Source organism: Hyaena hyaena, unplaced genomic scaffold (genome assembly GCF_003009895.1).
Source record: "Hyaena hyaena isolate Hyena2069 unplaced genomic scaffold, ASM300989v1 scaffold_45, whole genome shotgun sequence".
NCBI classification, from domain to species: domain Eukaryota; kingdom Metazoa; phylum Chordata; class Mammalia; order Carnivora; family Hyaenidae; genus Hyaena; species Hyaena hyaena.
In genome coordinates this window covers 2053503-2079072 of record NW_024080677.1, presented here as the reverse complement: position 1 = coordinate 2079072, position 25570 = coordinate 2053503, and the positions used below count along the sequence as shown (strand labels likewise).

The following is a 25570-nucleotide window of genomic DNA, read 5'->3' as shown; positions in this document are numbered from 1 at the left end:
CTCCTTCCTTTGGGAAGGCGGGGCTGCCAGAGCTCAGTCCCACTCCTGACACCTCTTGCCCATGTTCCTTGCTTTCTCTGTATTCAATTCCAGAAGTTTCTAGAGCAGGCTCACCACTGCCTTTTGGTGCTGTGACTCAGAGTGAAGCCCCTTGCCTGCTTTTGGGGTTGGGTTCAGGTGCCCTCTATGGTTTGGGACAGTGGCAGCTTTATTGCCTTCAGCCACCGTTTTCTATGGTAAGGTTCTCACAGTCACTTACCTGACCGGAGGAGCTCCCATTCTGTGTTCCCTTCCTACCCCCTCAGGGTACCCCCTTTGATGCAGAAGGTTGACTGAACATCCCAGGTTGTGGTCCTATGTCTTTGTATATCTCTAAGGCTGGTCTTTCTTTTTTGGATTCCTCTGGCCTGGAGCTCTGAGAATGCAAATTGGCCCCTGAGAGAAAGACTCCTCATAGTAGACCTGAGGGTTTTTCTAAGCTGCTGAGATCTCCAAAGCGCCTGCCATTTGCCTTAGACTTCGAAGAGGTGTTTGGCAAGATGAGATGTGGAAAATGTAGCACAAGTATACTTATATAAATGACAGGAAAGAAATCAGATGAGAGTAACTCCCGGCTGGTACTTTCCTTTTTCTTTAAAAAAAAAAAAAAAAAATGCATTTGGAAATCCAGAAAGCTTCCTTGTGGTGAAGTAAGAGGGAGGCAGAAGTCTCTAGATGGACTTGATTATAGGGTACAGATTATAAAAATGGGTAACTCTAGCCACCTTCAGAAGGAGTCCTAAAAAAAACTTAAGGTCATGGCAAATGCCTTGAATCTGATATGTGTTGCCATATTTTCTATGAAGTAGTTAATTAATCCCTTAACAAATGTGTTTAATTTAAAAAATGTTTTTAATTTAAAAGCAATACATGTCCATTTGGAGAAGATGAAAAGTATTTTTAAAAAGACACATTTTCCGGGGTGCCTGGGTTAGCTCAGGCAATGAAGACTCAGACTTTGGCTTAGGTCACAATCTTGCAGTTCATGGGTTCGAGCCCTGCATCAGGCTCTGTGCTGACAGCTCAGAGCCTGGAGCCTGCTTCCCATTCTGTGTTCCCTCTCTCTCTGCCCTCCCCTGCTTGTGCTCACTCTCTCGCGCTCTCTCTCAAAAATAAACATTAAAAAAACTTAAAAAATTTTTTTTCTCAGTGTTTTATTTATTTCTGAGAGAGAGAGAGAGAGAGAACATGAGCAGGGAAGGGTCAGAGAGAGAGGGAGACACAGAATCTGAAGCAGTTCCAGGCTCTGAGCTATTAGCACAGAGCCTGATGTAGGACTTGAATCCACAAACCGCGAGATCATGAGCTGAGCCGAAGTCAGATGCTTAACTGACTGAGCCACCCAGGCGCCCCTAAAAAACTTTTTTAATGCACATTTTCTTCCAGTCTTATATGTATATACACATATAAAATACATAAATAATACTTAGTGTCTTGCTGATAATCATGTTATGCATTATAACGTTATATGTCTTAGAATATTCGTTTCAGTGACGACAAGAGAACACATATGTATCGTAGAGATGTCGACTGCCATAAAGAAATGTAAATAATATGTGGGATGAGGGTCTGTGTGGCCGGTCTCCAAAGATGACCCAATCAGCCACGCCTCCCAGCATTCACAGCTTAGTGCAGTTCCCTTCCTTGAACTTGGGCTGGCTCTGTGACTCGTTTTTGACAGAGGATACGGTGGAAGTACGTAGCATGACTTCTGAGGCTCAGTCCCTAGAAGCCGTGCACTCTCAGCCTGGATCTCTCACTACACTTGTTCTTGGCAGGCTCCCCTTATGGACTCCCCCTGCCACGCCAGGTGAAGTCAAGACCCCAGGGAGAGCCCACTTGAACGCGCCCCGCTTGACAGCCCCAGTTGACAGCCCCGCTGAGCTCTTTGCCAAAAAGCATGATAAGGAATATGGGCGTCCAGCCGAGCTGAGCCTTTCGGCTGACTCTGCAGCCTCAGCTGCTATTTTACTGCCTCCGCAAGGTAGACCCCACGTGAGGACTGCCCAGCTAAGCGTAGCCGGCCCGCAGATCCATGAGTAATAAGCACACACTATTCAGAGATGCTAACTTTTTGGGTGGTTTGTGATCAGCGACAGATAAACTGGCATGGGGTGTGGGTGGATTTCGAGGCAAACCTGTTGAAGGGAGTGCGTGGGGGCAAAAGAACTCAGACCCTAGAGCCACTTAGGCCTGATGTGCATTCCTGCCTTGTCGCTCACCAGCTGTGTGACCTTGGGCAAGTTCTTTGGCTACTGTGACCTGGAGTTTTCCATATTTGTTCAACGGAAACTGGGAGATTTAAAAGTGATCTTGTGTGTGGCATACAGTAGGCACTACATAGTTGTTAGTGTCCAATGGTAATACTTCTCACCTTGAAGAATGCTCATGAGGAATATTGGAAGTGACAGCAGCAGCAGCAGCGAATATATCATGAAAATGCTACTATGTTTGAAGTTTTTGAGGCCAGGAACAATGTCATTCATTTCCGAACCTCCCCCACACTGTCATAGCACTTGGCACACAGTAGGGACTTTATGGCTTGTTTGGGTTGGCATGGCTGAGGTCAACACAGGGAACCCTATCTCCTGTGCCTGATAAATGTGCTATTCTGAGCACAGCCGCTGGGTTATGAGCGAGGGAGAGAGGCCACCTCTGTTGAGAATCATGAGCAGCAGGGCCAGGGTGGGGGTCTTGGAGGAAGTGTGTCCTAACCCGCTTGTCTTTACCGCCTGGGAGAACTGATGCCCAGATGCGAGGTTGCTTGCCCAAGGCTGGACATAGTGGCAGAGTCCGACCCATCAGGCCTCTATCCCAGTGCCCTGTCTACTCACACTTGCCTGAAGTTCCTGAATTCACATTTCATTAAATAAGGAAGAGCCCATGCGTTGCTTGTTTGACAAAATGGAGGAAAGCCAGGGTGGGGTGGTGGCGCCTTCTGAAACTGTCTGCGGTACGCAGCCATGCCTCACTCGTCTCCCTAGTACCATACTTAGTTTTGGGGATGCACAAGGGTCGTCCAGCGAGGTGCTGCTGGAGGCTTCCCCAGAGGGTCATCGTCCATCCTCCCCGCCCGTCCCACCTCCCGCCGGGGGCTTGGAGGGTGGACCTGAAGTCATACCGCCAGCAACCCTGACACTCCCTTCTTGTCTAGTGCCCCCACAGCAGGCGACCCCGGAGCCCTCCAGCCAGGGAAGAATCTGCTTGGCATGACCTGTTGTAAGTGGGGCTGCCAGAAGGTTCTTCTTTCCGGTAGAATGCCAGCTAATAAGAACAGAGGGAACGTGAAGGCACTGGAAAGTCACCATTTGGCGATAATCGTTATAGTCATAATTTATTCAGGTGAGACGAATCAATGGATGCTGTACCAGAGCAGGCAAAAATGTGTTCAGGAACAGGGTGCTTTCACAGTCTCGAAATGTTTCCCCACTTAATGCTGTTGTTACAAAGAACACGTGGTAACTTTAGGACTGAAGGTAACATCATCCGTAATGGGACAAATTGACACGCTATGCCCCCTGATGGGCTAGAGCAGCAAACACAGTGCATTGCTTCTGTGGTGTTCCCGACAGAGATGCGTAGCCTGAATCTCATCATGGGGAAACATTAGACAAATCACATTGAGGGAGGTTTTACTACACAGTTGGCCTGTACTCCTCAAATGGCCCCGGGTCCCAGAAGATGAGGAGAGACTGAGGAACCACTTCAGGCAGAAGAGATGTGACACCTACATGCCATTAAACCGGAAGTTGTGTTTTTGTTTTTGGACAATTGACAGATTTTGAATGGACTAGAGGTGAAACGGTAGCGATGCGTTAATGTTAATTTCCCCGTCCCCATAGGTGTGCTCTCATGGAGTTTCTTAGGAAATACACACTGAAATATTTAGGCCTGATTTTTTTTTAATTTCATCTGCAAATATGTCCGTTTGGCATTATGTTTTATGTTCTTTCATGAAAAATTCAAATGACTTAAATTTTGTTAATTACAAAATAGAAACTGGTTAATTACATGAAATTAAGATTTAATTAAAACAGAAATGAATGAATTAGTGCTCAGGTACAGTTTGGAAGACAGAGTCTTTCTGATGAGAGAGCCTGGGATGGGAACAGGTTAGGCAGGGGGTTTCTCTTGCTCCGTAGGAAGGCAGGTTTGTGTATTGTTTTTTTGTTTTTTTTTAAGTTTTTAAAAGTTTATTTATTTTGAGAGAGAGAGAAAGAGAGAGAGAGAGAGAGGGAGAATGAATCCCAAGCAGGATCTACGTTGTCAGCATAGAGCCTGATGTGGGGCTCGAACTCATGGACCATGAGATCATGACCTGAGCCAAAATCAAGAGTCAGATGTTTAACCGACTGAGCCACCCAGGTGGCCCCAGATTTGCGTTTTCAGTGGAACTTAGAGTGGAGTCTTGTGACTTCCTCATGTTCTTGGGTAATTCTTAGCAGACTTGGGCTCCTGAGAGGCTCCCCTTAACCTTGGTAAACAGGGGCGAAAGCAGTGAAACAGACTGCATTGGTGGGAGAGCCTGTAAGATCAGGGCAGTAAACCCCACATGTAAAGATTAAATGAGGTAAAATACATAAACATACTTAGCACAGTATGTGGCATTTTGGAACCTCATTTTATAGGTGATGATAGATACCATTTTTTAAAATGTAGCTTAGGAGTCAATAAAATAACATGACATTTTGGCAAGAGGCCTGGCTCAGAAGAGAGACCTGCAAAGCTGTTTGGCCACGGCCAAGTCAGTTCGTAAACTGACACAGGCTCACAGGTGTTGCTTCCCCAAAAGATTAAAACCATGTTTTTTTCTCCTGCTGCAGAGAGTAAGGGAATGGGTCCTTCACATATAAATCTCAGAAAGGTATTTCTGGGCCCCTAATGTGGAGCAACTGGTTTTCCTCTTTGCCTGTTGCCACGATGTGGATTTCTGGGCGCAGGGAACGATGTGGGGCCGCCCCGTGGTCCCGAGAACTTGGCCGTGAGCCCGCGGGCGGGCTGCTTCTCCGAGAGGGGCACGTGGCCGCTCCCTGCTGATCGCGCCTGCCCCTCGTGGTGGCAGGTCCTCCTGCTGTTTGGCTCCAGCGGGGGCGCGGGGGACCTGGGTAGTGGTAGGCTGCGGGACCCCCACGGAGAGAAGGCTGCGTCCACTGGGTGAACTCAGGAAGTTCAGGCCCAGGAAGGAGTAATGGATTCATTGTTCATACCAGGAGGAACCTCCAAAATACAGAAACCTCTTCACTGGTGACGTGAAAGCCACAGCCACAGTGCTGTGCAGGTGTGTGCTTGCATGAGTGTCACACCAGGGCCCTCGGTCAGCGTCCTGGCTGGGCACACACCCAGGCAGTGTGCTTTCAGTGCCACCAGGAACGGGGTGAGGGGGTGGCAGCCATCCCCCCGTGGTGCCTACCAAGTGGTGCTCACAGACCTCCCGTGGTGTCACGGAGACCGTCTGAGGCGTCTGCCCCGCTGTCCGGGGTCTGGCTGTGTCTGGCGTGGTTCGCCTCACTCATGCCTATGTCTGGAGCCGGTCGGACGTGAAGCGGGAGGCCAGGGATGGAGGAGCCTGTGCGGCCGGGCCCTCCCTCTGCGGTGGCCGGCGAGGAGCAGGAAGGGCCGAGCGGAGGTCTGCGAGGTGAGCGGCTGGCGGCCCCCCTGCAGCCGGAGGGCTTCGTGAGCCAGCAGGAGGGGTGTGCACGTGGGTCAGACGACACGGGCCCGGCTGCTGCTTTGCTGTTGTTGACCGTGCGACCTTAGCAAAACCGAATCCTTCGGGCCTCTATTTCTTCACCTGTCGAGTGAGTGGAGTTACTCTGTGCCGGCGGTGGAAGTGCTGCCAGTTGCTGCTTTGTGTCCATTCTCTTCGTTTTCATTTATTTATTTTTATTTTTTTAATATTTGTTAGAGCACGAGTGGGGGAGGGGCAGAGAGAGAAGGAGACGCAGAGCCCGACGCAGGGCTCGAATCCACGAACCACGAGATCATGACCTGAGCTGATGTCGGACGCTTAACAGACCAAACCACTGAGGTGCCCCTTCGTTTTCATTTATAAGCAATTCCCACTTATTTGGGGACAGCATTATGCCCTGTAAAATAATTTCATAGCTTCCCTTGCAGCTAGATGTGGTTAAGTTAGAGATTCCCAGGAAAGTTGTTTTAAGGGTCTGCCTCATTGCTGGGGCGAGGAGACAGGACCTTTCCCTTTCTTCCCCCCTGTTGGCTGGAATGCAGCCCAGTTGATTGGAAGTAGCTGTCTCGTACCCTGCAGTGACCTTGAGAATGGAAACCAGGCCTGGGATAATAGAATGGAAAGGTGGAAGGAGCCAGGACCTTTGACAGCTTCACGACGTGGCCCTACCACCGCGGGATGACTTAGCTTTAGTCTTCTGTGTGTTCAGACCACTGTTACTTTACATCTTCTGTGCTATACAGCTGGACCCAACCCACACGGGTGCCCCTGCCTCCCAGGGTTGTTATAAGGTTTAAATGAGCTAAAGCATAGTAAAGCGTTTTGTGAGTTGCGAAAGCACTTTGCACATTGCTGTGTGCTGTGAAAATATAATGAATCCTTCCTGTTATTGCCATTGTCATTTGCAAAAACCCAAGGGGCAGGCTGCAGTGGATAGACCCGGGCAAGCTGGCTGGGCCAGGGCCACCAGTGTGTGTCAGAGTGGGGCATGGCGATGGGCGCCGGAGGCGGTGGAATACAACCTTTGTCAGCTTCCCTTTGGGAGAGTGCACGCAGGGGAGGGGCAGAGAGAGCAGAGGATCGGAAGCGGGCTGTGCCCTGGCAGGCTGACAGAAGTGAGTCCAATGCGGGACTCAAACTCACGAAGTCTGGGATCACGACCTGAGCTGAAGTCAGACCCTTAGTTGACTGAACCACCCAGACGCCCCCCGGGTTTCCTAATTTTACACTGAATCCATAGGTGTGGCCTGGGCTCAAATGCCAAGAAAGAGGGAGAGAGTGGTCAGGGGAGGTAGAGTGAGGGCAGATGAGATTAGAAACAGGGACTCCCACAATTCCAACGAAGAACCTCAGAGTGAGCAGTCTGGAAAGTCGAGCTGTGGGCGTTCAGGTAGACTGGTGATCACCGTATCACTATTTTCAGAAAACACCTGTGACTTCTGCCCAAAGAGGCCTGTTTTCTCCAGCTGCCGTCCCCAGGGCTCTAAGAAAAAAAGGCTGCTTTAAGAGCAGAGACCTGGCATCAGTGTCTGTGTTGGTGAACAAAGTCAGAATGTGATCCTGCCCCACATAGGAAGCAAGGCTTAAGCTTTTGCAGATAAAAAATAAAGTCTCCGGCAGACCCCAGGGAGCTAGAAGCCATGGAAAGGCCAGCAGGGGCCACAGACACCCATGCCATAGAAATGAAGGAAAGGCGGATGTCCTGCTTTCCAAATCCAACGTTCGGTTTCCTCTGTAGATTAAAATTCATAAAGAGGTACATGAGCTATCATTTCATATTGGCAATAGAAGTGAGAGGAAAATTGAGACCAGGTGTTATATGTGTTGTCATATATTATATATGTCCCTAAAGTTTTTCCGCCAAGTTGGAAATAAATTCTATCCCATCCTAAAGGATATGATTTATATACCTAGTCACCGAAGGCACTAGGGGTGAGGGAGGAGGCTCATGTTACACTGTTGCTAAAGCAAAAAATCTGTGCCTTTTCATAATAATTTGTTTTGTCCACAAAACAGGAGCTGATAGTTACAAAAAATGTGAGAGCCGAACAAAATTAAGCTCACTTTTCCATGCTTAATTTTGAGAGGAGGTGAGCAGGGCTGGGAGAAAATTTGTTGTAGAGCTAATGCATGAAACTGACTGTGGTCATTAATTTCAACCTCTTGGCCCCCAAACCTTTTTACCAGAGCTGCTGACAGGTTGTATAAATCACTCACAGGAGCTCCGCTTCCTCCCTTCCCTCCTCCCTCAGAGGTGGGGGCGGGCTGCTGATATGGAAAACAGAGATCCGCCTGGGGAGAGTCAGGGACTTTCTGGCCCAGCAGTGCCTGCAGAGCCTAGTCTGTTGTGTCCCGCCTCCCCCCCCCCCCACTCCCTGGGGATGGGGTCAGCGGGTGGAGGAGAGACCAGCACTGGGGTGAGGAGCAAGTATGGGCTCGAGAGCCCGCATCCCATTGTGAGTTTCGACTCTGCTACTTTCCAGCCGTGTGATCTCGATTACCATACTTCTTCATTTCCTCATTTGTCGAGGAGAAATAATAATACCAATCTCAGAGCATTTGGATGATTCAATGAGTACAATAGAGTTTCTACATGTTCGCTATCGTCGTTGAAAACTTCCTTGCATCTTTTGTGACGTGAACCTCTTTTTTTCCCCCTGAAATGTCTCCATTGGCCCCTGCTCGGTGAAAGGGAACTCCAGGAGTGTTCGAGCCTACTGCGGGTGGTGGGCGTCTGCAGGGAGGTGGTCATGGGAAGTGGGAAGCCCTTCTCCACCCACAGGAGTCCCAGCGGCTGCACGGGGGCCATCTGGAGCCATCTGATGTTTCCACCCTTGATGTGGCAGCATTTCGTGTGTTTAACGACAGCGAGATTTTAAAAGGGACCCGGGGATGTCTGAAGGCGTTTCTCAGAAACCTGTGTGTGATGGATCAAACGCACCCTCGAAGGAGGGCGTCTGTGATCTCAGCTCTGACGCCTCCTCACTAGGTTGCCCTAGACAAGTCGCCCAAACTCTCTCAGCCCCGGGTTTCGCATTTGAACACAGGAGGGACTAAGGGCCACCTGGCAGAGTGGAGTGGGGGCTCATGAGCTGGCATAGTAAGTGCAAGGCTCCCATCATGGCCTGGCACCCGGATGCCATCTCTCTGCTCCTCAGGAGGGAGGGACCATTGGATCAGGCGGGAGGAGCCCCAGGACTCTGTACCCAAGACCTTGGCCCCTTGGCGTGTTCCACCTTCCTCGGGGGCAGCTGTCCCCGTAGTTAGCCTGCTGTCCTGCAGCGAGACCCTTACAGCGTGAAGGGGGTGCGGGGGGGGGGGGTGTTTGAGGGACAGGGAGAAGGAAGCCTGGCTGGGAAGAGACCCAAGTTCTCTGTTGGATATGAGAGTCACCACAGTCAGGTTCCACTGCAGACGCCCTCAGGGGCACAGCTGGGGTCTGTCATCACAGCCCAAGACCCCGCAGCACAAACAGCCAGTCTGGCGTGGCTGGCATGGCCCATCGGGCCTGGGCCTGGGCCGTGGGCCTCTTACCGTTAGAGGAGGTCCCCACCCCCTCCAGTGGCCCTTAGGCTCCTGCGGGCCAGAGGAGTGGCCGAGCAGCAAGTACGAAGCACCAGAGGAGGATAAAACAGGTGGCAAATTGCTGCGGTATTTCCAACCAGACGGCGAGAAATCCAGCTTTCTCTCCAAGCAGCCGCTTCCAGATTCTCCGCCTCCTGACGCCTCACAGACCCGGGTTGTCCCCTGCTCCTGGAACCCTCTCCTGGCTACTGGAAAGCTAGGGCTGGTGTTCGGAGCTGAAAGCCCTCTGGTGTGTCATCGGTATTTATCTCGGGAAAGCCCGGAAGCTCTTGCAAGACAGAAAGAGCAAGGAGGCCCTTGCATGGTTAATCGGCCCCTCAGAGAAGGCCCGTTTGTTGTCCAGGACAGTAGGCCCAGGAGCTACCCACGCATGTCTGTCTGATAATTTCCTGATCTGTTTTGTCACGTGTTGTTCTGTGTGTAACATGCCTCTACCAGGAATTCCTTCTGGGGCTAGGAGAAGGGCGGGGAGCGGAGAGGAGGCTTCTTTTCCCCTTTTGTTTGTTTTGGGGTATCATTAATTACTCACTCTGGGTTGTAATTCCATCCGTGGTCAGATGACACGCCTTGTGACTGGTTTAATTGGAGGCTGATGATGAGCTGTCTTAAGCCTTTCCGCAGGGGAATGTTGACTTGGGAAGCGCCCAGCTGGTTCTGAGGCCACTCACGTTGTCTTCTGCCGTGCGCTGGAGCAGAGGAACGGACCCGCTGGCCCAGCCAGGCTGTGCTCGTGGCCTCAGGCACCAGCATCCGGGCTGGGCCTCCCCTGAGCCCTGAGAACAGTCACCTGGACAGTCAGGAACTTCCTCCGTGCTCTCCAGGGCCAGGGTCGTCCTGGGGGTAATGATCTAGGTCTTGAAAGCTGCAGCTTTAGCCAGCACCGTTAGTCTTGTCTTTCCTTTCCTAACTCATTGGAAACAAGTGGCACCATTTTGTTAGCCTGAAATTGGAGCAAGAGAGAGTGAGATGAGCGGATGTGGCCCCTGGTGAAGATGATACTAGCACTTTACCCCCTTGAAGTTCAAGTGGAAAAAGGTCTCAGGCCAAAACCCCCACCTAGATCCTTAGCATCTTTTCCCACTTTGAGTTGACATTGGCTCCCATCTTATGGTCAGGCATTTATCAGTCCTGTGGTTGGGGTTTCAGCCAGGACCCCTGAACCACCTTCTGTACCCAGGCTGCTGCAGTCCTTCTGTTTCCTGAAATGGCCCAGGTCAGCCTGTCTCATCTCTTGCCAAACTACCATCCCCCATGGGAAACCAGTGTTCAAAGCCCTGAATGCTGATCCGTGAGGGGACTCTGCTGGGAGTTCCTCTGTGTTGTGTCACCTACTGAGGGGCCTGGCCAGCCCGCATCAGCCCTGGTGCTAATCCAAGGACGGTGGTCCTCAGATCCCCGAGGCCACACCGGGCTTTTCCTAACACATGGGCAAGCTTCCTTCTACCTGAGAAAATGATACACTTCAGTTCTCGTTGTTGTGATCAAATTTATGCATGACAAGATTTGTAAGTTGGAGGGGCTGGTTGGACGGCCCCTCTTCCAAGTAATTGGATGTTGCAGCAAACATGTTTCTAGGAGTGAACACGTCAAGCTAGAGCAGAAGATGTCTGGGTGGTGGACCAGCGGAGATGGGAGAACAGTGTTTCCCTCCGGGCTGTTGTAGTTCTCACTAGGCACTGAGCTTGTGTCTCCGTGGGTGGCTCCTGGTTGTTACGTCAGGCTCCTGCCTCCCTTTGAAGAGTTGTACTAACAACTCAAGGTGTGTTCTTACAGAAGTGTAAAGATTTGTTTGCTCTGTTTGTTTTCTGACATCCCTGCCCGATGTTAATGTGAGAATATGGAGAGCAATTTCCCGAAAACTGGCTCGAAAGTATGTGGATCATGGCGGTCTCGTCTTTCTTTAGCTACTACTATTCATCTTCCGGTTTACATTTTCTGATATGATATGCAGATCCTCCACAAGCTACTTGTATTGGGAGTACAGCCCTTTGGGCCATATTATTTTGGCCACACTATTTTCTGCTCTTGAGTTTATGGCCCATATTGGGAGTGGGTAGAGGGAGGGCGGCACTAATTGACATGAGAGCATTAGCTAGGCAATCAGAAGACCTGAGTTCTGGGATCAGCTTTGCCACTTAGCTCAACTGTGTGACCCCTGACAAGTCCCATGTTATCCTTGATCCTCACTTTCTTGTCTGTATAGTGGATAGATTGGTTCTTCTTTCAGATCGTTTGTTTGTTTCACCATTGTCTCACGGGATTCTAACATGGCAGACATTCACTCAGCCTGGATGCTGGCCTTTGTTTTGAGTTTTGTAGATGTCTAGCCCTTTTTCTGAGTCGTTCTTCCCCATGCTTTATAGATTTCATCTCCTTTTTGTTTTGGAGTCGATTATCTCACCCATCTATTACTTAAATCTCAGTGGTTGTAAGTGCTGTCATTACAGCTGTCCTCCAGCCAGCACCCCCTCTGGGCCATCACCACTGCTGTCACTGCCATGTATCCATCTTATTTCATCCTCAGAAGAGCCGTTCAGCGCTGTGGATGCCACCTCCCCCGCCCCAGCCATGTAGTTTCCACAGGGAGAGGACTACATCAAGGATCAGGGGCCAGAGGAGCAGCGCACTTTACAGGACTCTTACCCCAGTCCATTCCAGCCTTCCTAGTAAGCACCTTCCTCTTTCCAGCAGTGACATTTACAACTTGGCATCTTATTTCATAATTACATAAAAGGATCGCCGTCTGGCGAGAGGCCCGCATGACATTGCAGGTTGCACCGAGGGCTGTTGGCCCCCAGAACAGAAGGGAGTGTCCTTCTGCCTCAGCCTGAAGAGTCGTCACTGGGTCAGTCCTTTAACATCAGTGTGAAGAAGTCCGTTCATGTGCACCTGCTGCCTCTTCTCTTCCTAACCGGTTAGCCTCATTTGGTGAAGTCCCTCTTGGAAGAAGTATTAGCAACTTTTAGTAAAATAAGGTACGTCATAAATGAGGAGTTCTAAGACCATAAAAACCTCTCAAATTCCTGTGTCTCAGGGCTGCACCTGGCCTTTTCCAGGTTTACTCCCAGCCGGTCCCTAGAGGGCAGGAAAAGTGCCTAGATTTATTGATGGGCTTCTTATGACAAGGCCAGGGCGCTGCCCAAATGAAAGAGCTGGATCTCTTCAGAAGACATCTGATGCCCCCGAGCACCGCTCTCCCAGCACAGTCCCACCTTCAAGGAGCACTCACTCTGGCAAAAGTGGTGAAGCAGGTACCCAGGTGGCAGCGCCCGTGACCTTGACCAGGGCCTGTCCAGGCAGGGGAGGGAAGGAGGCATTCGGGCTGCACCTTGCATGATAGGTTGGATTTAGATGACCTTGGAAGACCAAAGGGAACCCCTAGCACATGGTAGGCTCTCAAGGAAGACTGGCTGACTGAATGGCCTCTCCACCGTTGGGAGTTTCTTTAATTATAGCAAAACTCTTCGCATGCAGAGGACTTCCCTTACATTCCACATTTGGCCAGTTTGTTTCCCTGCTTCTTGTCTGTCAAGGTCTTTGGCACTTCTCTGTGCCCCTGTGTGGTGGCAGGGGGTACCAGTCTTCCCCCTGGAGCTTCACTCTGATCAGAGGGGAGTCAGGGTCAACGGGAAAGAGCATGCTGGGCTTCCCTGCACAGCTGACCAAGGGTCAGACCCCAGCTCCAGCATGTGTTTGTTGTGGGACCTCAGGCTGCTGTTTTTAACTCTCCTACGCCTGTTTCTTCATCTGAACATAGGAACAAGTCAACGTGTTGGGTGGTTATGAGGAGTAAGCTAGTGCCTGTGCAATATTGGGTACTTAAAACCACTCACAGAAAGGGTGGGTGCTTGCATGTGGCTGCCATTGGTGTCGTTGGAAGTATCCCCCGGGGACGCGAGCATGATGTTTCCCCTTCTTGCATGGCCCTGCCGATATCACAGAAGTTCCACCATATGTCCTGGAGGCCTCCCCATCTCTTGGCCACACACCTGGTTCCCCTCTACCCCCTCCCGCAGCAGAAGGTGTCATGATGTCGTTTCTCTCCTTCGGATGATGGTGCCCTCCTGCCCCTGTCTCATCAAGTGTGTGTGAGAGCCACCTGAGACCCTGGATGTAGGAGCTTGGGGCACAGGAAGTGGAAAGGAAGGGAGGGAAGAAGAAAAATGGCTGGAGGGGGTGTGTGTGCATCGCCCCCCCCTCCCCCCATGACTCCTTGATGGCTACAATTCTCACTCCTAGACATTGTCTCCTGGGACACAGTGCCCTTCCCTAAGGTTGCCGTCAATCAGGTTCTTTCTCTTTGTTCCCCAAGGCCACCTCTGAAAGCAACAGGTGCCGTGAGGTTCTGCCCCAAGGTCTGTCTGTCTTCTCCACTCCTAGTTTAGGGCAGCTTTCTGGGGGACGGCAAAGTCACCACAGGGGCCTCCCGACCCCAGACCCCCGAGTCCTCACCTTTCCTGGTTTCTCTGTTGTTGTTATCGTTTTTGTTGTTTTTAGTGCAGAGGGGAGAGCAGCAGTTTTACTCATTTGCGTGTTGGGGTGGGCAGCGTGAAGCCAGGCAGGCAGCGGTGTTCCCTAGCTGAGCAAGCCCATTTTCCTGACCCCCTTCCTGCCCACCTTCCCCCAGGGCCAGAGAGGCGTGGCTTTGGTGCCCCCTTATTTCCTCTGGCCTGGGCAGCTGGGTTCTCACCTAGTGTCACTTATTTTTTTCAGAACACTCATGTCAGACATCAAATGATGTGTTAGGGTGTTTTGTTTTGTTTTTTTTCCTGCGCCACAAAGGAAAATAGAACAAGAACAAATGAATCAGTTTTTCTGGAATCGTAAGCTGTGATTTCTTCATAAACGAACTTTGAGAATGGCTATTGAATTCCACAAACATTCCTGAGTGTTTCCTGACCACCAAGGCCCACACTCTGAAGGGGTGGAGGCCGAGATGCCAAAGATAGGATCCCTGTCTTCAGAGGGCTTCCTTGGGAAGCCGTCATGTCCTGGAGGGGGAGGGGTTCATGTTCCGGATGTGTTGGCGTGCCCATGCATGCCCATAGTTCACAGCCCAGCCCACGTCTCCCTCCTCCATGAAGCCTCCCTTGACTGTGTCAGGCATCGGTGAGTTCCCTGCTCTCCAGACCCTGGATCCCTGAAGTCCTCTGCAGCCTGAATACGATGTTTCCCATCTGTCACCTCCTCTTCCCGGCACCACAGCCTCCTGAAGCCCATTGTGTCACCCCCACATTGGTTAGCAGATGAGACAGCTAGGATTTAAAGCAGTCATTTCCCCAGGGTCACAGAGTTAATCAGCAGCAAAGCTGGAACTTGCACTCCATGTCCTGATCCCCACCTCTGGCCTCTTGCTCAGCACAGAGCCTGAGCGCCCTGTCTCTGGAGCCCCTGCAGCCCATCCTGTTTCACGTCCGCACCAGCTCCTCCCTGCAGGGTTCAGTCCCCCGCTAGCACTCCCGCGGTGGGGGGCAGCTGTGTTGGGCCCCGCTGCTGGCAGGAGCTGAGTCAGGCTTGGCAGGGGAAGGGGGGGGCGCAAACATAGCCAGTGCCTCCCTCCTCCCCTCTCACCCTGACTCATCTGGAGGCAACGGAAGCAAACAGCGCTTCTGTGCCAGGTAATTGTGAGACTCAGTTTGTCTAATTATAGCTCACTTTGTCTTTCAGACAGTGGAATACAAACAGTCTGAAGCCTTTCAGCTGCTCCCCGTTGGGCCAGCATCCCGGCCTGACACACTACGCTTGCAGAACGTACTAGTAAGGGCGGGTGTTGAGCCCTGTCTCCTGTGGGTCGTTTACCAACCACCTGTGCCCCAAAGAGAAACACCTGTATGTTTGAGTTCTCAGTAGGGCGTCCACACACGCCATCCACACTAGATCCTTTGGAGAACGAAGTGGTGTGCTGTTGACAGTCCCACCGGGACGATGGGGCTGAAGCAGCGCGTATGGTCCCCACGTTATAAACACGGGGTGTGCCTGCGTCTGGAAGGAAAGCTGGAGCGGGCTGCTGGGGGAGACTTGTCATGCCGAGCGGGCTGCTGGGGGATGCGGGGCCTCTGTTTCCAGCCATAGCTTTGCATCATTCAGTGACTGTCAGAATGACCCACTGCCCATTTCTGCAATTTCCACTCATTTTCTGCTCAGTGGCTGAGCCTCCCGGGACGTGTGCCTGTGTCTCATTGTTTTCTTCTTCTTTCCTCCAGAGATCCTGCGGATAATTCAGCTGGACCTCGACCTCAAGTACGAGACCAACATCCGGGAATTGTTTGAGGAGTTTGACAATTTCCTGCCAGGCGCCGTCATTGGCATAGCAAGAGAGATGCAGCCAGTGTACAGGTATGCGGCAGCTGTAGGGGACGTGGCCTCCGGGACCCTCTGCACCCCTCACGCCTCCCCTCTCCTGCTGCCCACTGCAGATTGGGATTTGCTGGTAGGCATTCTGTCTACACTTAATCTCTTAGAGACACACATTTGTACTTCTTGTATATCGTTACTAGTGTGGGCAGGTGGGTCCGCTCCAGAGTTGTAGATGCTGCTTCATTCTTTTTGGGGAGTTTGTGACATTTTTCTTGTGGAAAGGGGAGCTGTTTTGGTTGTTGGTTCTGGTTAAGCTCAGAATTTCAAAATCTTGGGCTTTGCCTTACAGAACGAGGTATCAAGATATAGCTTTCACTCGCGGGTCCGGTGATGCACTAGGTTTTCTTGGCTACTCAGTCACCAGGGACCGCTCCCCTCTCGAAGCAGAGTGGGTTTCTCAGTGCCTTGTAAGGAGGCACAGGCAGCACAGCTCTGGAACACAGGCTGGCGTTCCCCCGTGGCGGTGAAGCGTGTGCCCTGCGTTGTGTAGGGCTTCGTCGTCAGGCATGCGCCGTAGAGAAACCCCAGCGCCTGTGAACCGGGGGACATGTGCAGGAATATTCATCACAGCGTTGTGTGTGGCAGCCAAAAACTGAGAATGACTTAAATGCCCACAGATAGCAGAACAGATAAATAAAATATATTCATCCAAGCGAGCCCTACGCAAAACCAAAAATGAGCACGCGGGGCCTACACGCACTGCTTGGCAAAACTAAGCCGTGGTCTTTAGGAATGCGTGCCGCCGGCCAAAATTATAAGGAAAACCAAGGGAATGGTGATCCCCAAAGCCAGCATGGCATTGCCTCTGGGGGAGGTGGGGGCGGGTGGGAGCAGGACTTGGGGAGAGGTGGCCTCCGGATGCCTCGGTGTGGTGTTAGCCCTCTATCCCGGGGGCCGCATGTCCTCCTTGGGTGTACCGTATGTTTTACAGCTGAAACAAAGGAGAGCAAAAAGCAGAAGCACGTACGCATTTTCGTTAAAAACCAGATCCATGGTTCTGGGTCCAGAGAGTTCCGAGTCCCTCACTGATCCTTCTCCGGACACAGCCAGAGCTCCCCCAGAACCGAGCTGCCTGGAGCTGCGATTTTGCGGTCCCCTGGGCTGGCCTGCTCTTTCTTCTCTGCACATCCCCTCCTGCTGGCTCCCTGGGGACATTCTTGGGGCCAGGCCGCGTTTGGAGTGCTGCAGAGCACAGGTGACTGGTGACCCAAGAGCCCGCGCTTCCCTCGAAAGATAGGGAAGAGTGACAGCCTGCTTGCTTGCGGTTATTTGCAACACGCAGATCACATAACAGGAAATTCCTGCGAGGCCTCGGAAAGGGCTGATAACCCCTGGGCCTTGTGGGCTGTTCGCCCTGACATCATCCTCTCCCACGGGGCCCCCCCCCCCCCCCGCCGATCACAAAGTGGGGCCTAGTACTCTGCCGGGAACAGGAGGGGAGGCAAACATTTGCCACTTCCAGCTCCTCGCAGCCTCTGGGCCTCATTCCCTCACCTTCATACAAGGTGTATCTTATGTCGTGGTTCTCGATTTAACAACCAGAGGCAATGGAAGGAGCACTAAACTGAGAGTCCAAAGTCCTACGTGCTAATCCCTGTGCTTGCCCCATCTGAGAACGGGAGCAGCTGTGCCCCCGGACTTACCGCCCCCGGCTCTGGCACTGTGGTCCCTCTCTCCTGCCCCCCACCATTTCCTCGCCGTCTTTCCTCTGTCCCGAGGCTGCCTGTCTGCTGGGGGGCTCCTCACTGCTTGGCAGGGGCCGGGGTCCCCTGGACACTTGCACCAGGCTCATCATTAAATGCAGTCATTTAATACTGACTTCAGGCCCTGATCTGGAATCTTCTCATGTAGTATACGTGGAAACGTGATCACATTTAAATAGTTCGGGCCAGAATTTATGGTTTTTGTAGATCTAGGATTTCCTTAACCGTGAAACTGAAATCAATTTAATTGTCTGGACTTCTCAAAAGAAATCTCTGAGAGATTTTAGACCCAAAATGAAATTGAATTTTTCTCACCTTCGGAGTCTTTAATTATCAGGATGTCCAGCGAGGAAAATCAGACCTCTGCAGCTGGGCTGCTGGAAGCGGCCCAAACTGCCCCGTTTGTAGGGCCCGTGCCCTCAGAGTCAGCAGAAGTGAAAACCCCTTTGGGTGCTACCGCCTTCCCCTTCCAGTCCTCCCCAGCTGAAATGTTTATAAAGCCTCTAATAATTACGTCTGCAAATGACTGCCCTGCGCAAACGTGCGTCCTACTGGCTCTGGGTAATCGCCTCCGAATGTTTGCAGCCTGGTGCTGGCGCTGGGGACGGTTTGGTGCCGGCGGGGTGCGAGGGGGAATGGAGTGCAGATTGTTTTTGCCGTCTTCCACAAGGAAACTGGAGACTCCAGTGGCCCCAAAGAGCAAGTGTTCATTGTCTATGGCCTTTGGAGTCTGCGCCTGGGGCGGGGTGTGCTTGTAGGGAGGGGGTGGGGAGAGAAGGGGAGGGGCGGGAGGGCGGCGAGTAAACCGCATCCACACAAGGTCTGCCGGAGCCAGGCCCTTCTCATGAGCAGGCCGCCTCGGCCCCGCTGGTCTGGACTTGGCCGTCACTCAGCCCCGTGGGCCCTCGCCGCTTCCCGAGCCCTCCTCCAGGACAAGGGGCGGGTGGCAGTCCCCACAACCACGTGCTCTCCCCGAGTGGGCAAGTGTGAGGTGGGCAAGGTTTTTGCCGTAAGCGAAATCGGCTAGCATCTATGAAAAGAAAGGAAAGTTTCAAAACACAACAGCATAAAAGAGCAAAACTGGACTGATGAACCCGAGTGTGTTTTGATCTGGAAATTCACGAAGCAGAAATAAATTTGGATCTCCTCAACTATGTTATTTTTATAGTCACTTGTCTGACAGTTACTGTACTTCAAAAGGGCACATCTTAAGTCATTTTTATGGTTGTTTTCTCTCTATTGTGTGCCGTGAATGTTAGAAGCTTGGGGCGGGGGGAGCACATTTCTCACTATTCATTTGACAAATAGCTTTTTTGTTTAGTTGTGTTTTGTTTTACAATTCTCCCCCTGCCCCAGATGTACACTAACCCCACCGTGTGCTCTGGAAAATGATGGGCGGTGGGATGCTCGGATAGTCATAGAGGAACCTTTTCTTCTGGGGTCCCTGTTGGGATTCTGTTGAGTCAGATGTCCCATGGCCTTTCTCACCTGAAAGCTGGGGAGCTGTGGCCATTTGGGGCGGAACGGTCCTGTCTGGAACCTTTCTCTGCCTTTTTGCCAGAGAACTAGACTGCTGGACAGGCCCTCATGGGTGATATGTCTAGTTGGGATACATGACCAAAAGGAGAGAAGGGGCTCGAGCTTTCCCCTGTAAGCAGAATGGCCTCTGTAAGTAGACGACTGTATTTTGCAAATATGTGTTAGTCCAGGATGCCATTTTGAATTTGCTTCCTTATCAGTATATCGGAAAAGTAAAGAAAACTGTTGGACCCTCCTTATGTACAGCTCATAAAAATTACAAGTGTGTATCAGCAGGCAGAGCAGCTTGATGCCGAAGAGAAAAGCACTCAGATTGTCCTTGGAAGCTGTGGAGGGTAGTCCCTGAATTACCCACAGAATGCTTTGCGAGGCACTTGATTCTCTGACCCTCTGTCTTATTTTCACTCTGTAAGTAGGGGTACCTACATTTCCAGAATTGCTGGAAAGCTCAACATGCACAGAAGTTTCTGGAGTGAGAGAGACCGTAGGTAAAGGGCACGTGCTTCCTCTCCTTCCTCAGTCCTCACAAAGCCTTTGTGTATTTTCTTTTCAAGACGGTTTCTTCTACGGAATACCCCCGCTCTACCCACCCCAGTTCCCAGTTACAAACACACGACACTCACTTAGGTTGGATTTCAGATAAACCAATACTTGTGTATATGTGCCCCAAATACCACACGGAGACACATGCACACAAAACAATTATTTGTTTATATGAAATTTCAATGAACTGGATGCCCTGGTCTTTGCTTGTTTGCTTTGCCAAATCTGGCAGCCGTACCCCTACCCCAGAGTGAGAAGCTTCTCTTTGTAGCAGAAGGCGGTGATCTGGCTTTTCCACAGAATCCTCCAGTGAGCAGGAACAAAGTGTTACAGGTCTGGGAGCTTGTGAGGAAAACAGGGAGAGTGAGTGAGGGATGGAAGGAGGCAGCTCGCAAAGTCTCCGTGAGGCACCAGGCCTGAGGTCACCACTCCGCAGGAGTTAGAGGCCTGCTCGTGATTTGGGCCCTTTGGGGAGGTCAGTGGGGCTGGGAGGCCTGGCAGTGGTTAGGCTTCAGGCCACGGGGTTGCTGCTGAGCCTGGAATGAGTCAGCGTGTATGAGAGAGACACACAGAGAATGTGTGTGAGAGAGAATGTGTGTGACAGAACGTGTGTGTGAGAGAGTGAGAAACAAAATATGTGTTTGTGAATGTGTACGACAGAGAGAGAGAGAGAGAGAAAGTGTGTGTGTGTGTGTGTGTGTGTGTGCACGCGCGCGTGTGTGTGTGTGGAGGAGCTGGGGTCACAGCCCTTGGTTATGGTCTTTCTGGCCTGGAGTTGGCCACCTGAGGAGCCGCTGAATGGGAGCTTTGTTGGTGGGGGCCACTGGCTTCCGGTTCATTCTCTGTTGGCTCCACAGGCCAGCTGTGTGCTGGTTTGAGCTCAAACCCACCATGAGGTGGAAGCAGCAGGCTAGTCCTGTCTGCTGCTGATAACACACCACTAGGCAGGAATTTGCTTTTGTGTTAAGTATTTTAATAGTGTCCACTCTTTTCACCTTTTGAGGTCACGTGGTTTTAATTGATAGCATTTGTGTCAGCCTAGCCTCCTTCCAGATGTGAAGGGCTCTCAGTGGAGCTGGGGAGGAAGTGAAGATCCAGCGCAGAGGTAGGAGAGGAGGATGTGGAACGACCCACCTGTGCCACTCATAGCTATGTGACCTTGGACAAGTCTCTTGACCTCTCTGAGCTTCAGTTTCTATAGCTGAGAAATGGAGATTATAGCAGTGTATAACACTATATATGGGGGAGTTGATTGGCAGATTAAATCAGTATATTTATAGCACCTAGAGAGATAGATAGATAGATAGATAGATAGATAGATGTTGTGTCTATAGCATAGGGTCGCACTCTCTGGTGGTCCTGGGAGTTTTATCCAGTTCTAGCTTAGGCACTTACTAGTTGTGTGGCCCAAAGGAAGTCCCTTAACTTCTGAGCTTCGGTTTCCTTATACATAAAATTGGAGCAGCGATGACTTATAATAATTAGTGCTAATATTTGGGCTTCTCAGCATCTAAACTCCCTCTCTATGTTTGAGGAATTCCCTGCCATAAGATCACCCCTTTTGGAAGACAAAAAGGCTGATACTTTATTTCCTGGACTCACAGCTGGGGAGTTGGTGCTGGGTTCCCCTCCTTCACTCCCTCCCTGAGGTTAGCATCTATGCAGGCACGCTTTTATACTTTTGCTGTATACCCTAAGCAATACAGGCTATTGGCAAAATAGAAACAGTGTTGCAAAAAGTCAACTAGCCCACAATAAAGGAGGAAGTTTTAGTATGTGCCCCTTTGGGGAACCATGGCGCATACAGAAGATGGCAGTGTGCTTGCAGCTGAGCAGGGGTGAAGCGGGTCAGGCGAGAGTCCCTGCTTCCCAGGGTGAGCCTGGCGGCCTCTCTCCCTGCATGGTATTTCAGTGCCCTGCAGGGGGCGAACTGCTGGCCGCGCCCGTTTCTGGACTCCGCCTGTGCCTCTAGCCCTGATCGCTCATGAGTTTTGTGTTCCCTTTTTGCTTCTGGAGATATTCCTCTTGTTTTTTAACCCTACTATGTCTTTTCCTGTGCTGCACTCCTAGAATATAAAAAAACAATCATTATATAAAAATAATATATTTTCATTAAAAATCCAAGAAGTATGTGAAGATTATTATTTTTCCAGAAATTTTCCACAAATATATCAACATGTGTGTGTGTGTATCCATGGACTCATACTTTATATACCCTTGTGCATCTTTTTCTTTTGTTCTTTACCAGTAGATCTTGGCCATCCTTATACCTAACTCAGTATTCCTATATTAAGCATTGCTAGTTTCCCTGTGTGTGTGTGTGTGTGTGTGTGTGTGTATTTTTTTTTGTACTTAGGAAAACTTCCAAAATATACAAAAGTAGACAGAATCATGTAGTATGCTAGGTACTTCGATGCTACGACATTCAAGGAGCTTCAATAATTATTAGCCCTCAGGGCGCCTGGGTGGCTTAGTCGGTTAAGCCTCTGACTTCAGCTCAGTTCATGATCTCATGGTTCGTGGGTTCGAGCCCCACGTCAGGCTCTGTGCTGACAGCTCAGAGCCTGGAGCCTGCTTCGGATTCTGTGTCTCCCTCTCTTTGCCCCTCCCCCACTTGCGCTCTGTCTGTCTCTTTCTCTAAAAAATAAATACAAACCATTAAAAAAAACTTTTAAAATTATTTTAAAAAATAATTATTAGCCCTCAGCCAGTCTTGTTTCATCTCTACTCACAGCCACCTCTCCGCTTCTCCCTACCTTGCTTTCTCGGTTATTTTGAAGCAAATCCCAGACAGCATACCACTGCATCTGCAAATGTTATTTTTAATCTATTATTTTCTTTAAAGCATCTTATCTGCCTTCGCTGGGTCTGGAGCAGAGGAGGGTTCTGTGAACTCATAGTGGCATTTTGTCTTTGAGTTTCTCAGTCTGAAATCAATTTGTATGAGGGAGGAAGACAGCCAGACCCATCTCTCATATCCAGCCAACCAGCCTTTTCCATCTGTCTCTAGATTGTCTTCTGTCAGGATGTTACTGTAACAGTCACGTCTGGGAGGGTTTACGCTGATATGAATTCAGGTCCTCTGTTCAGTGGGCGTGAAGCTCTGCTTTCTAAGACAGCGTCACCACCACCATCATATCAGGTAGTAGCTTCTCTTCTTCCCTCTGACACCTGAAAATGAATTTCTTGGCTCTTGTTCTTGAGGGTTTTTTTTTTTTTCAAGTAACCAAGATTGAACCTGTCAGTTTCTATTACAGTTAAATCTGAGTAACAGAGAAAAAAGGCTACCACCTCTTACAGCAGTGACTGATAAAGAAGTTGAGTATTTCTTCACTCCCTCGGAGTCGGAAGGCTGGACTCTCTGGCATAGCCCATGGGATCTGGAGGCTGTGATGGAGACCCGGAATTCCTAATAAAAGGGGAGGGAAATACCTGCCCTGTGCTAGAGACAAAAATACCTACTATGAGGTAGTTATTTAAAAAAATTTTTTCTATGTTTATTTATTTTTGAGACAGAGAGAAACAGAGCATGAGCGAGGGAGGAGCAGAGCAGAGAGGGAGACACAGAATCCGAAGCAGGCTCCAGGCTCTGAGCTGTCAGCACAGAGCCCAATGCGGGGATCAAACCCACGAACTGTGAGATCATGACTTGAGCCAAAGTCAGGCAGGAGTCGATCATTCAACCAACTGAGACACCCAGGCGCCCCACCACGGGTGTCCTTATATAAAGCACTTTCACATTTCTCTTTTTAAAGACAATTCCATGGGAAACATTGTTACTCTCAGTTTTTACTGGACTCCTCGTCTGTGTGAACCACACGATCGGGTACTTTGAGGCAGTATGAGGTAGAAGGCATGTCCCTGCTTTCAGAGCCATGACGATGGGAAGGAGGTAAGGCAGATCAGCGAAGACGCTGGGGCCAAGTCAGTGCTGTGACTTAGAGGTTTTCCTTGGACAAGCCACACAGTGAAGGAATTGTGTCACTGCGTGGCCCACACCATTCTGAGTTTAACATTCCACTTTCAGAATTCTATTTTTTTTTTAAACGTTTTATTTATTTCTGAGAAAGAGAGAGAGACAGCATGAGCAGGGGAGGGTCAGAGAGAGACAGAGGGAGACACAGAATCTGAAACAGGCTTCAGGCCCTGAGCTGGTTGTCAGCACAGAGCCTGACGCAAGGCTTGAACCTACGAACCGTGAGGTCATGACCTGAGCCAAAGTCAGACACTTAACCGGCTGAGTCACCCAGGCTCCCTGGCTTTCAGATTTCTAAAATGTATGTGGGTGTGTGTGGCGTGTTTCTTTCTTCTGAAAGACTTTTTGGAAGGGTGGTGGGATTTCTGTGCTCCCAGGAGGGATCTAGCTCTGTGCACAAATGCAAAGCTCACCCAGTAGGCTTTTGCTGAGGGTCTAGCCAAGCCGTAGAGAGAAACTAGACTCCACCCTTCAGAAGCTTGCAGCCTCATTGGCGGGACCACCTCCCCAGATCATTCCACTGGGAGGTGGGCCTGGCCAGGTGCTCCTTCCGAGGTCCAGCAAAGGACAATGGGCTGGGAAGACTGTCCTTTTTCTGGTGTTACCAGAACATGTTTCTTTTTGCCATATAAACATCTCATTGAGAGTCCCTCATTTGCAATTCAGGCAACAAAAAAAGACTCGTCCAGAAGCATCTTCTGGGGGAAAAAGCAAAACAGTATAGTTGAATCACAGGGGTATATGTAGAAGAGGGACTTTGTGTAACAAGCAGCATGCGGAAAGGACGGAGTTCAACACGACTGGCTCCATGTGAGGGGAATCACAATATGGCTCCCTGGCCCCACTGGGCACATATCTCAGCTGTACACTTGCCTCCCTACCGGTGACCGCAGGGAAATGGATATTCAGCCGCCATGCCCCCTGCCTCCAGGTTAGCTGCAGAATTAGCCACTGCAGAAATGTCAAGCTTTTACTGCATTTGACTTTGAAACGAACCTCCTCCTCCTCCTTACTCCTTCATTGGCTGACTTCTTTCAATGCGCCATTTACCGCTGTCCGTGGAGAACCCCTATGATCTTCTGTTTGCAAGTGACAGAACTGACCCTAGTATCAAGGAGCTGCCCATAGGAACACTTATGATCCAAGGACCCAGCCTTCCTAAATGTCTCTGTCTTTGAGAATTTTCTATCATTTGTAAAAGAGGAAGCTTTTTAGAAACCAGATTTGCTTTCTGTATAATAATTTGCCTTTTGGTCCTTGTAGATGAGCGCTCATTATGAAGCTGCTGGTCCTGATGGACTTTCAGAAACATGAAGTCCTAGAGATGCTCGTGGGGCCTCATTACTGTCAGTCAGTGTGGCGTGAGCTACCGGTGGAGCATTTGACTATTTCTCTGGTTCCACTTGATTCCCTGTAGGGAAACACTGCCACCCTTAATAAAATGAAACCTAGTATCTGCACAGAGTATAAGCAGGGGAGACCCTTTCCCTGACCCTAGGACCATTTTACCTTGTTTGACGCAAGTATCATGAATTTGGAACTGTAAAGAAGGCAGTATAATCCTAGCACCCTATGTGGCTTGGCAGCGAATGAGATTTTCGTGTTCTTCATGTAACTGTAGTTCCTTGGTATTTGGCCTTCAGGGAGCCTAGGGAATGGTGTCTAAGCAAGGTGAGGGCATAAAGAGGAAGCATTTTTTTTAGAAGGAATAACTAGAGCTGAGGAGTGGCATCTCCATTTTCTCTGCTCGTTCCTTCCTGCCAAAATGTCATCAGGGTTTGGGAAGATTACAGTATGATTGTGGTTACTCAGGCCACCTCTCTACTCACACCTCACATTTTTCCAGCTGCTGTCAGAGATTAAAGGCATCCTATAGATGAGCAGGCTGTACACTTTCGTATAAGCGAGGAGTAGAGACAGTCGTGACCTCTGAGTCCCCAGGGGACTGAGATGGCTTGCCAGGACCTGGGAGGGATTTGTGGGTGAAATGCAGTATCTGGTTTGCATGTGACCAGCTGCATATACATGTGCCCCCCACCCCGTGACCTGCACAGAACAGACCAGAGGAGCCCCAGTCTCCAGCTCACATGCCGTATCCTATTCCAGACCATACGGAGGTGAGTGGTTTTATAAAATATT

At 50.4% G+C, this 25570-nt stretch overlaps 1 protein-coding gene across 8 annotated transcripts in view; it reads left to right on the top strand.

The window, feature by feature from the left end:
* The window catches only part of XXYLT1 (xyloside xylosyltransferase 1), a 167683-nt gene that overhangs the window by 76455 nt on the left and 65658 nt on the right, over positions 1-25570 (top strand). For all 8 annotated transcript variants that reach the window (XR_005528100.1, XR_005528096.1, XR_005528098.1 and 5 more), the window contains exon 3: positions 15517-15649. Coding sequence is in view for 1 of the 8 variants with exons in the window: in XM_039230341.1 (XP_039086272.1) it covers positions 15517-15649 (133 nt within the window). In the remaining 7 variants the exon portion in view is untranslated. The remainder of the gene's footprint in view (positions 1-15516; positions 15650-25570) is intronic.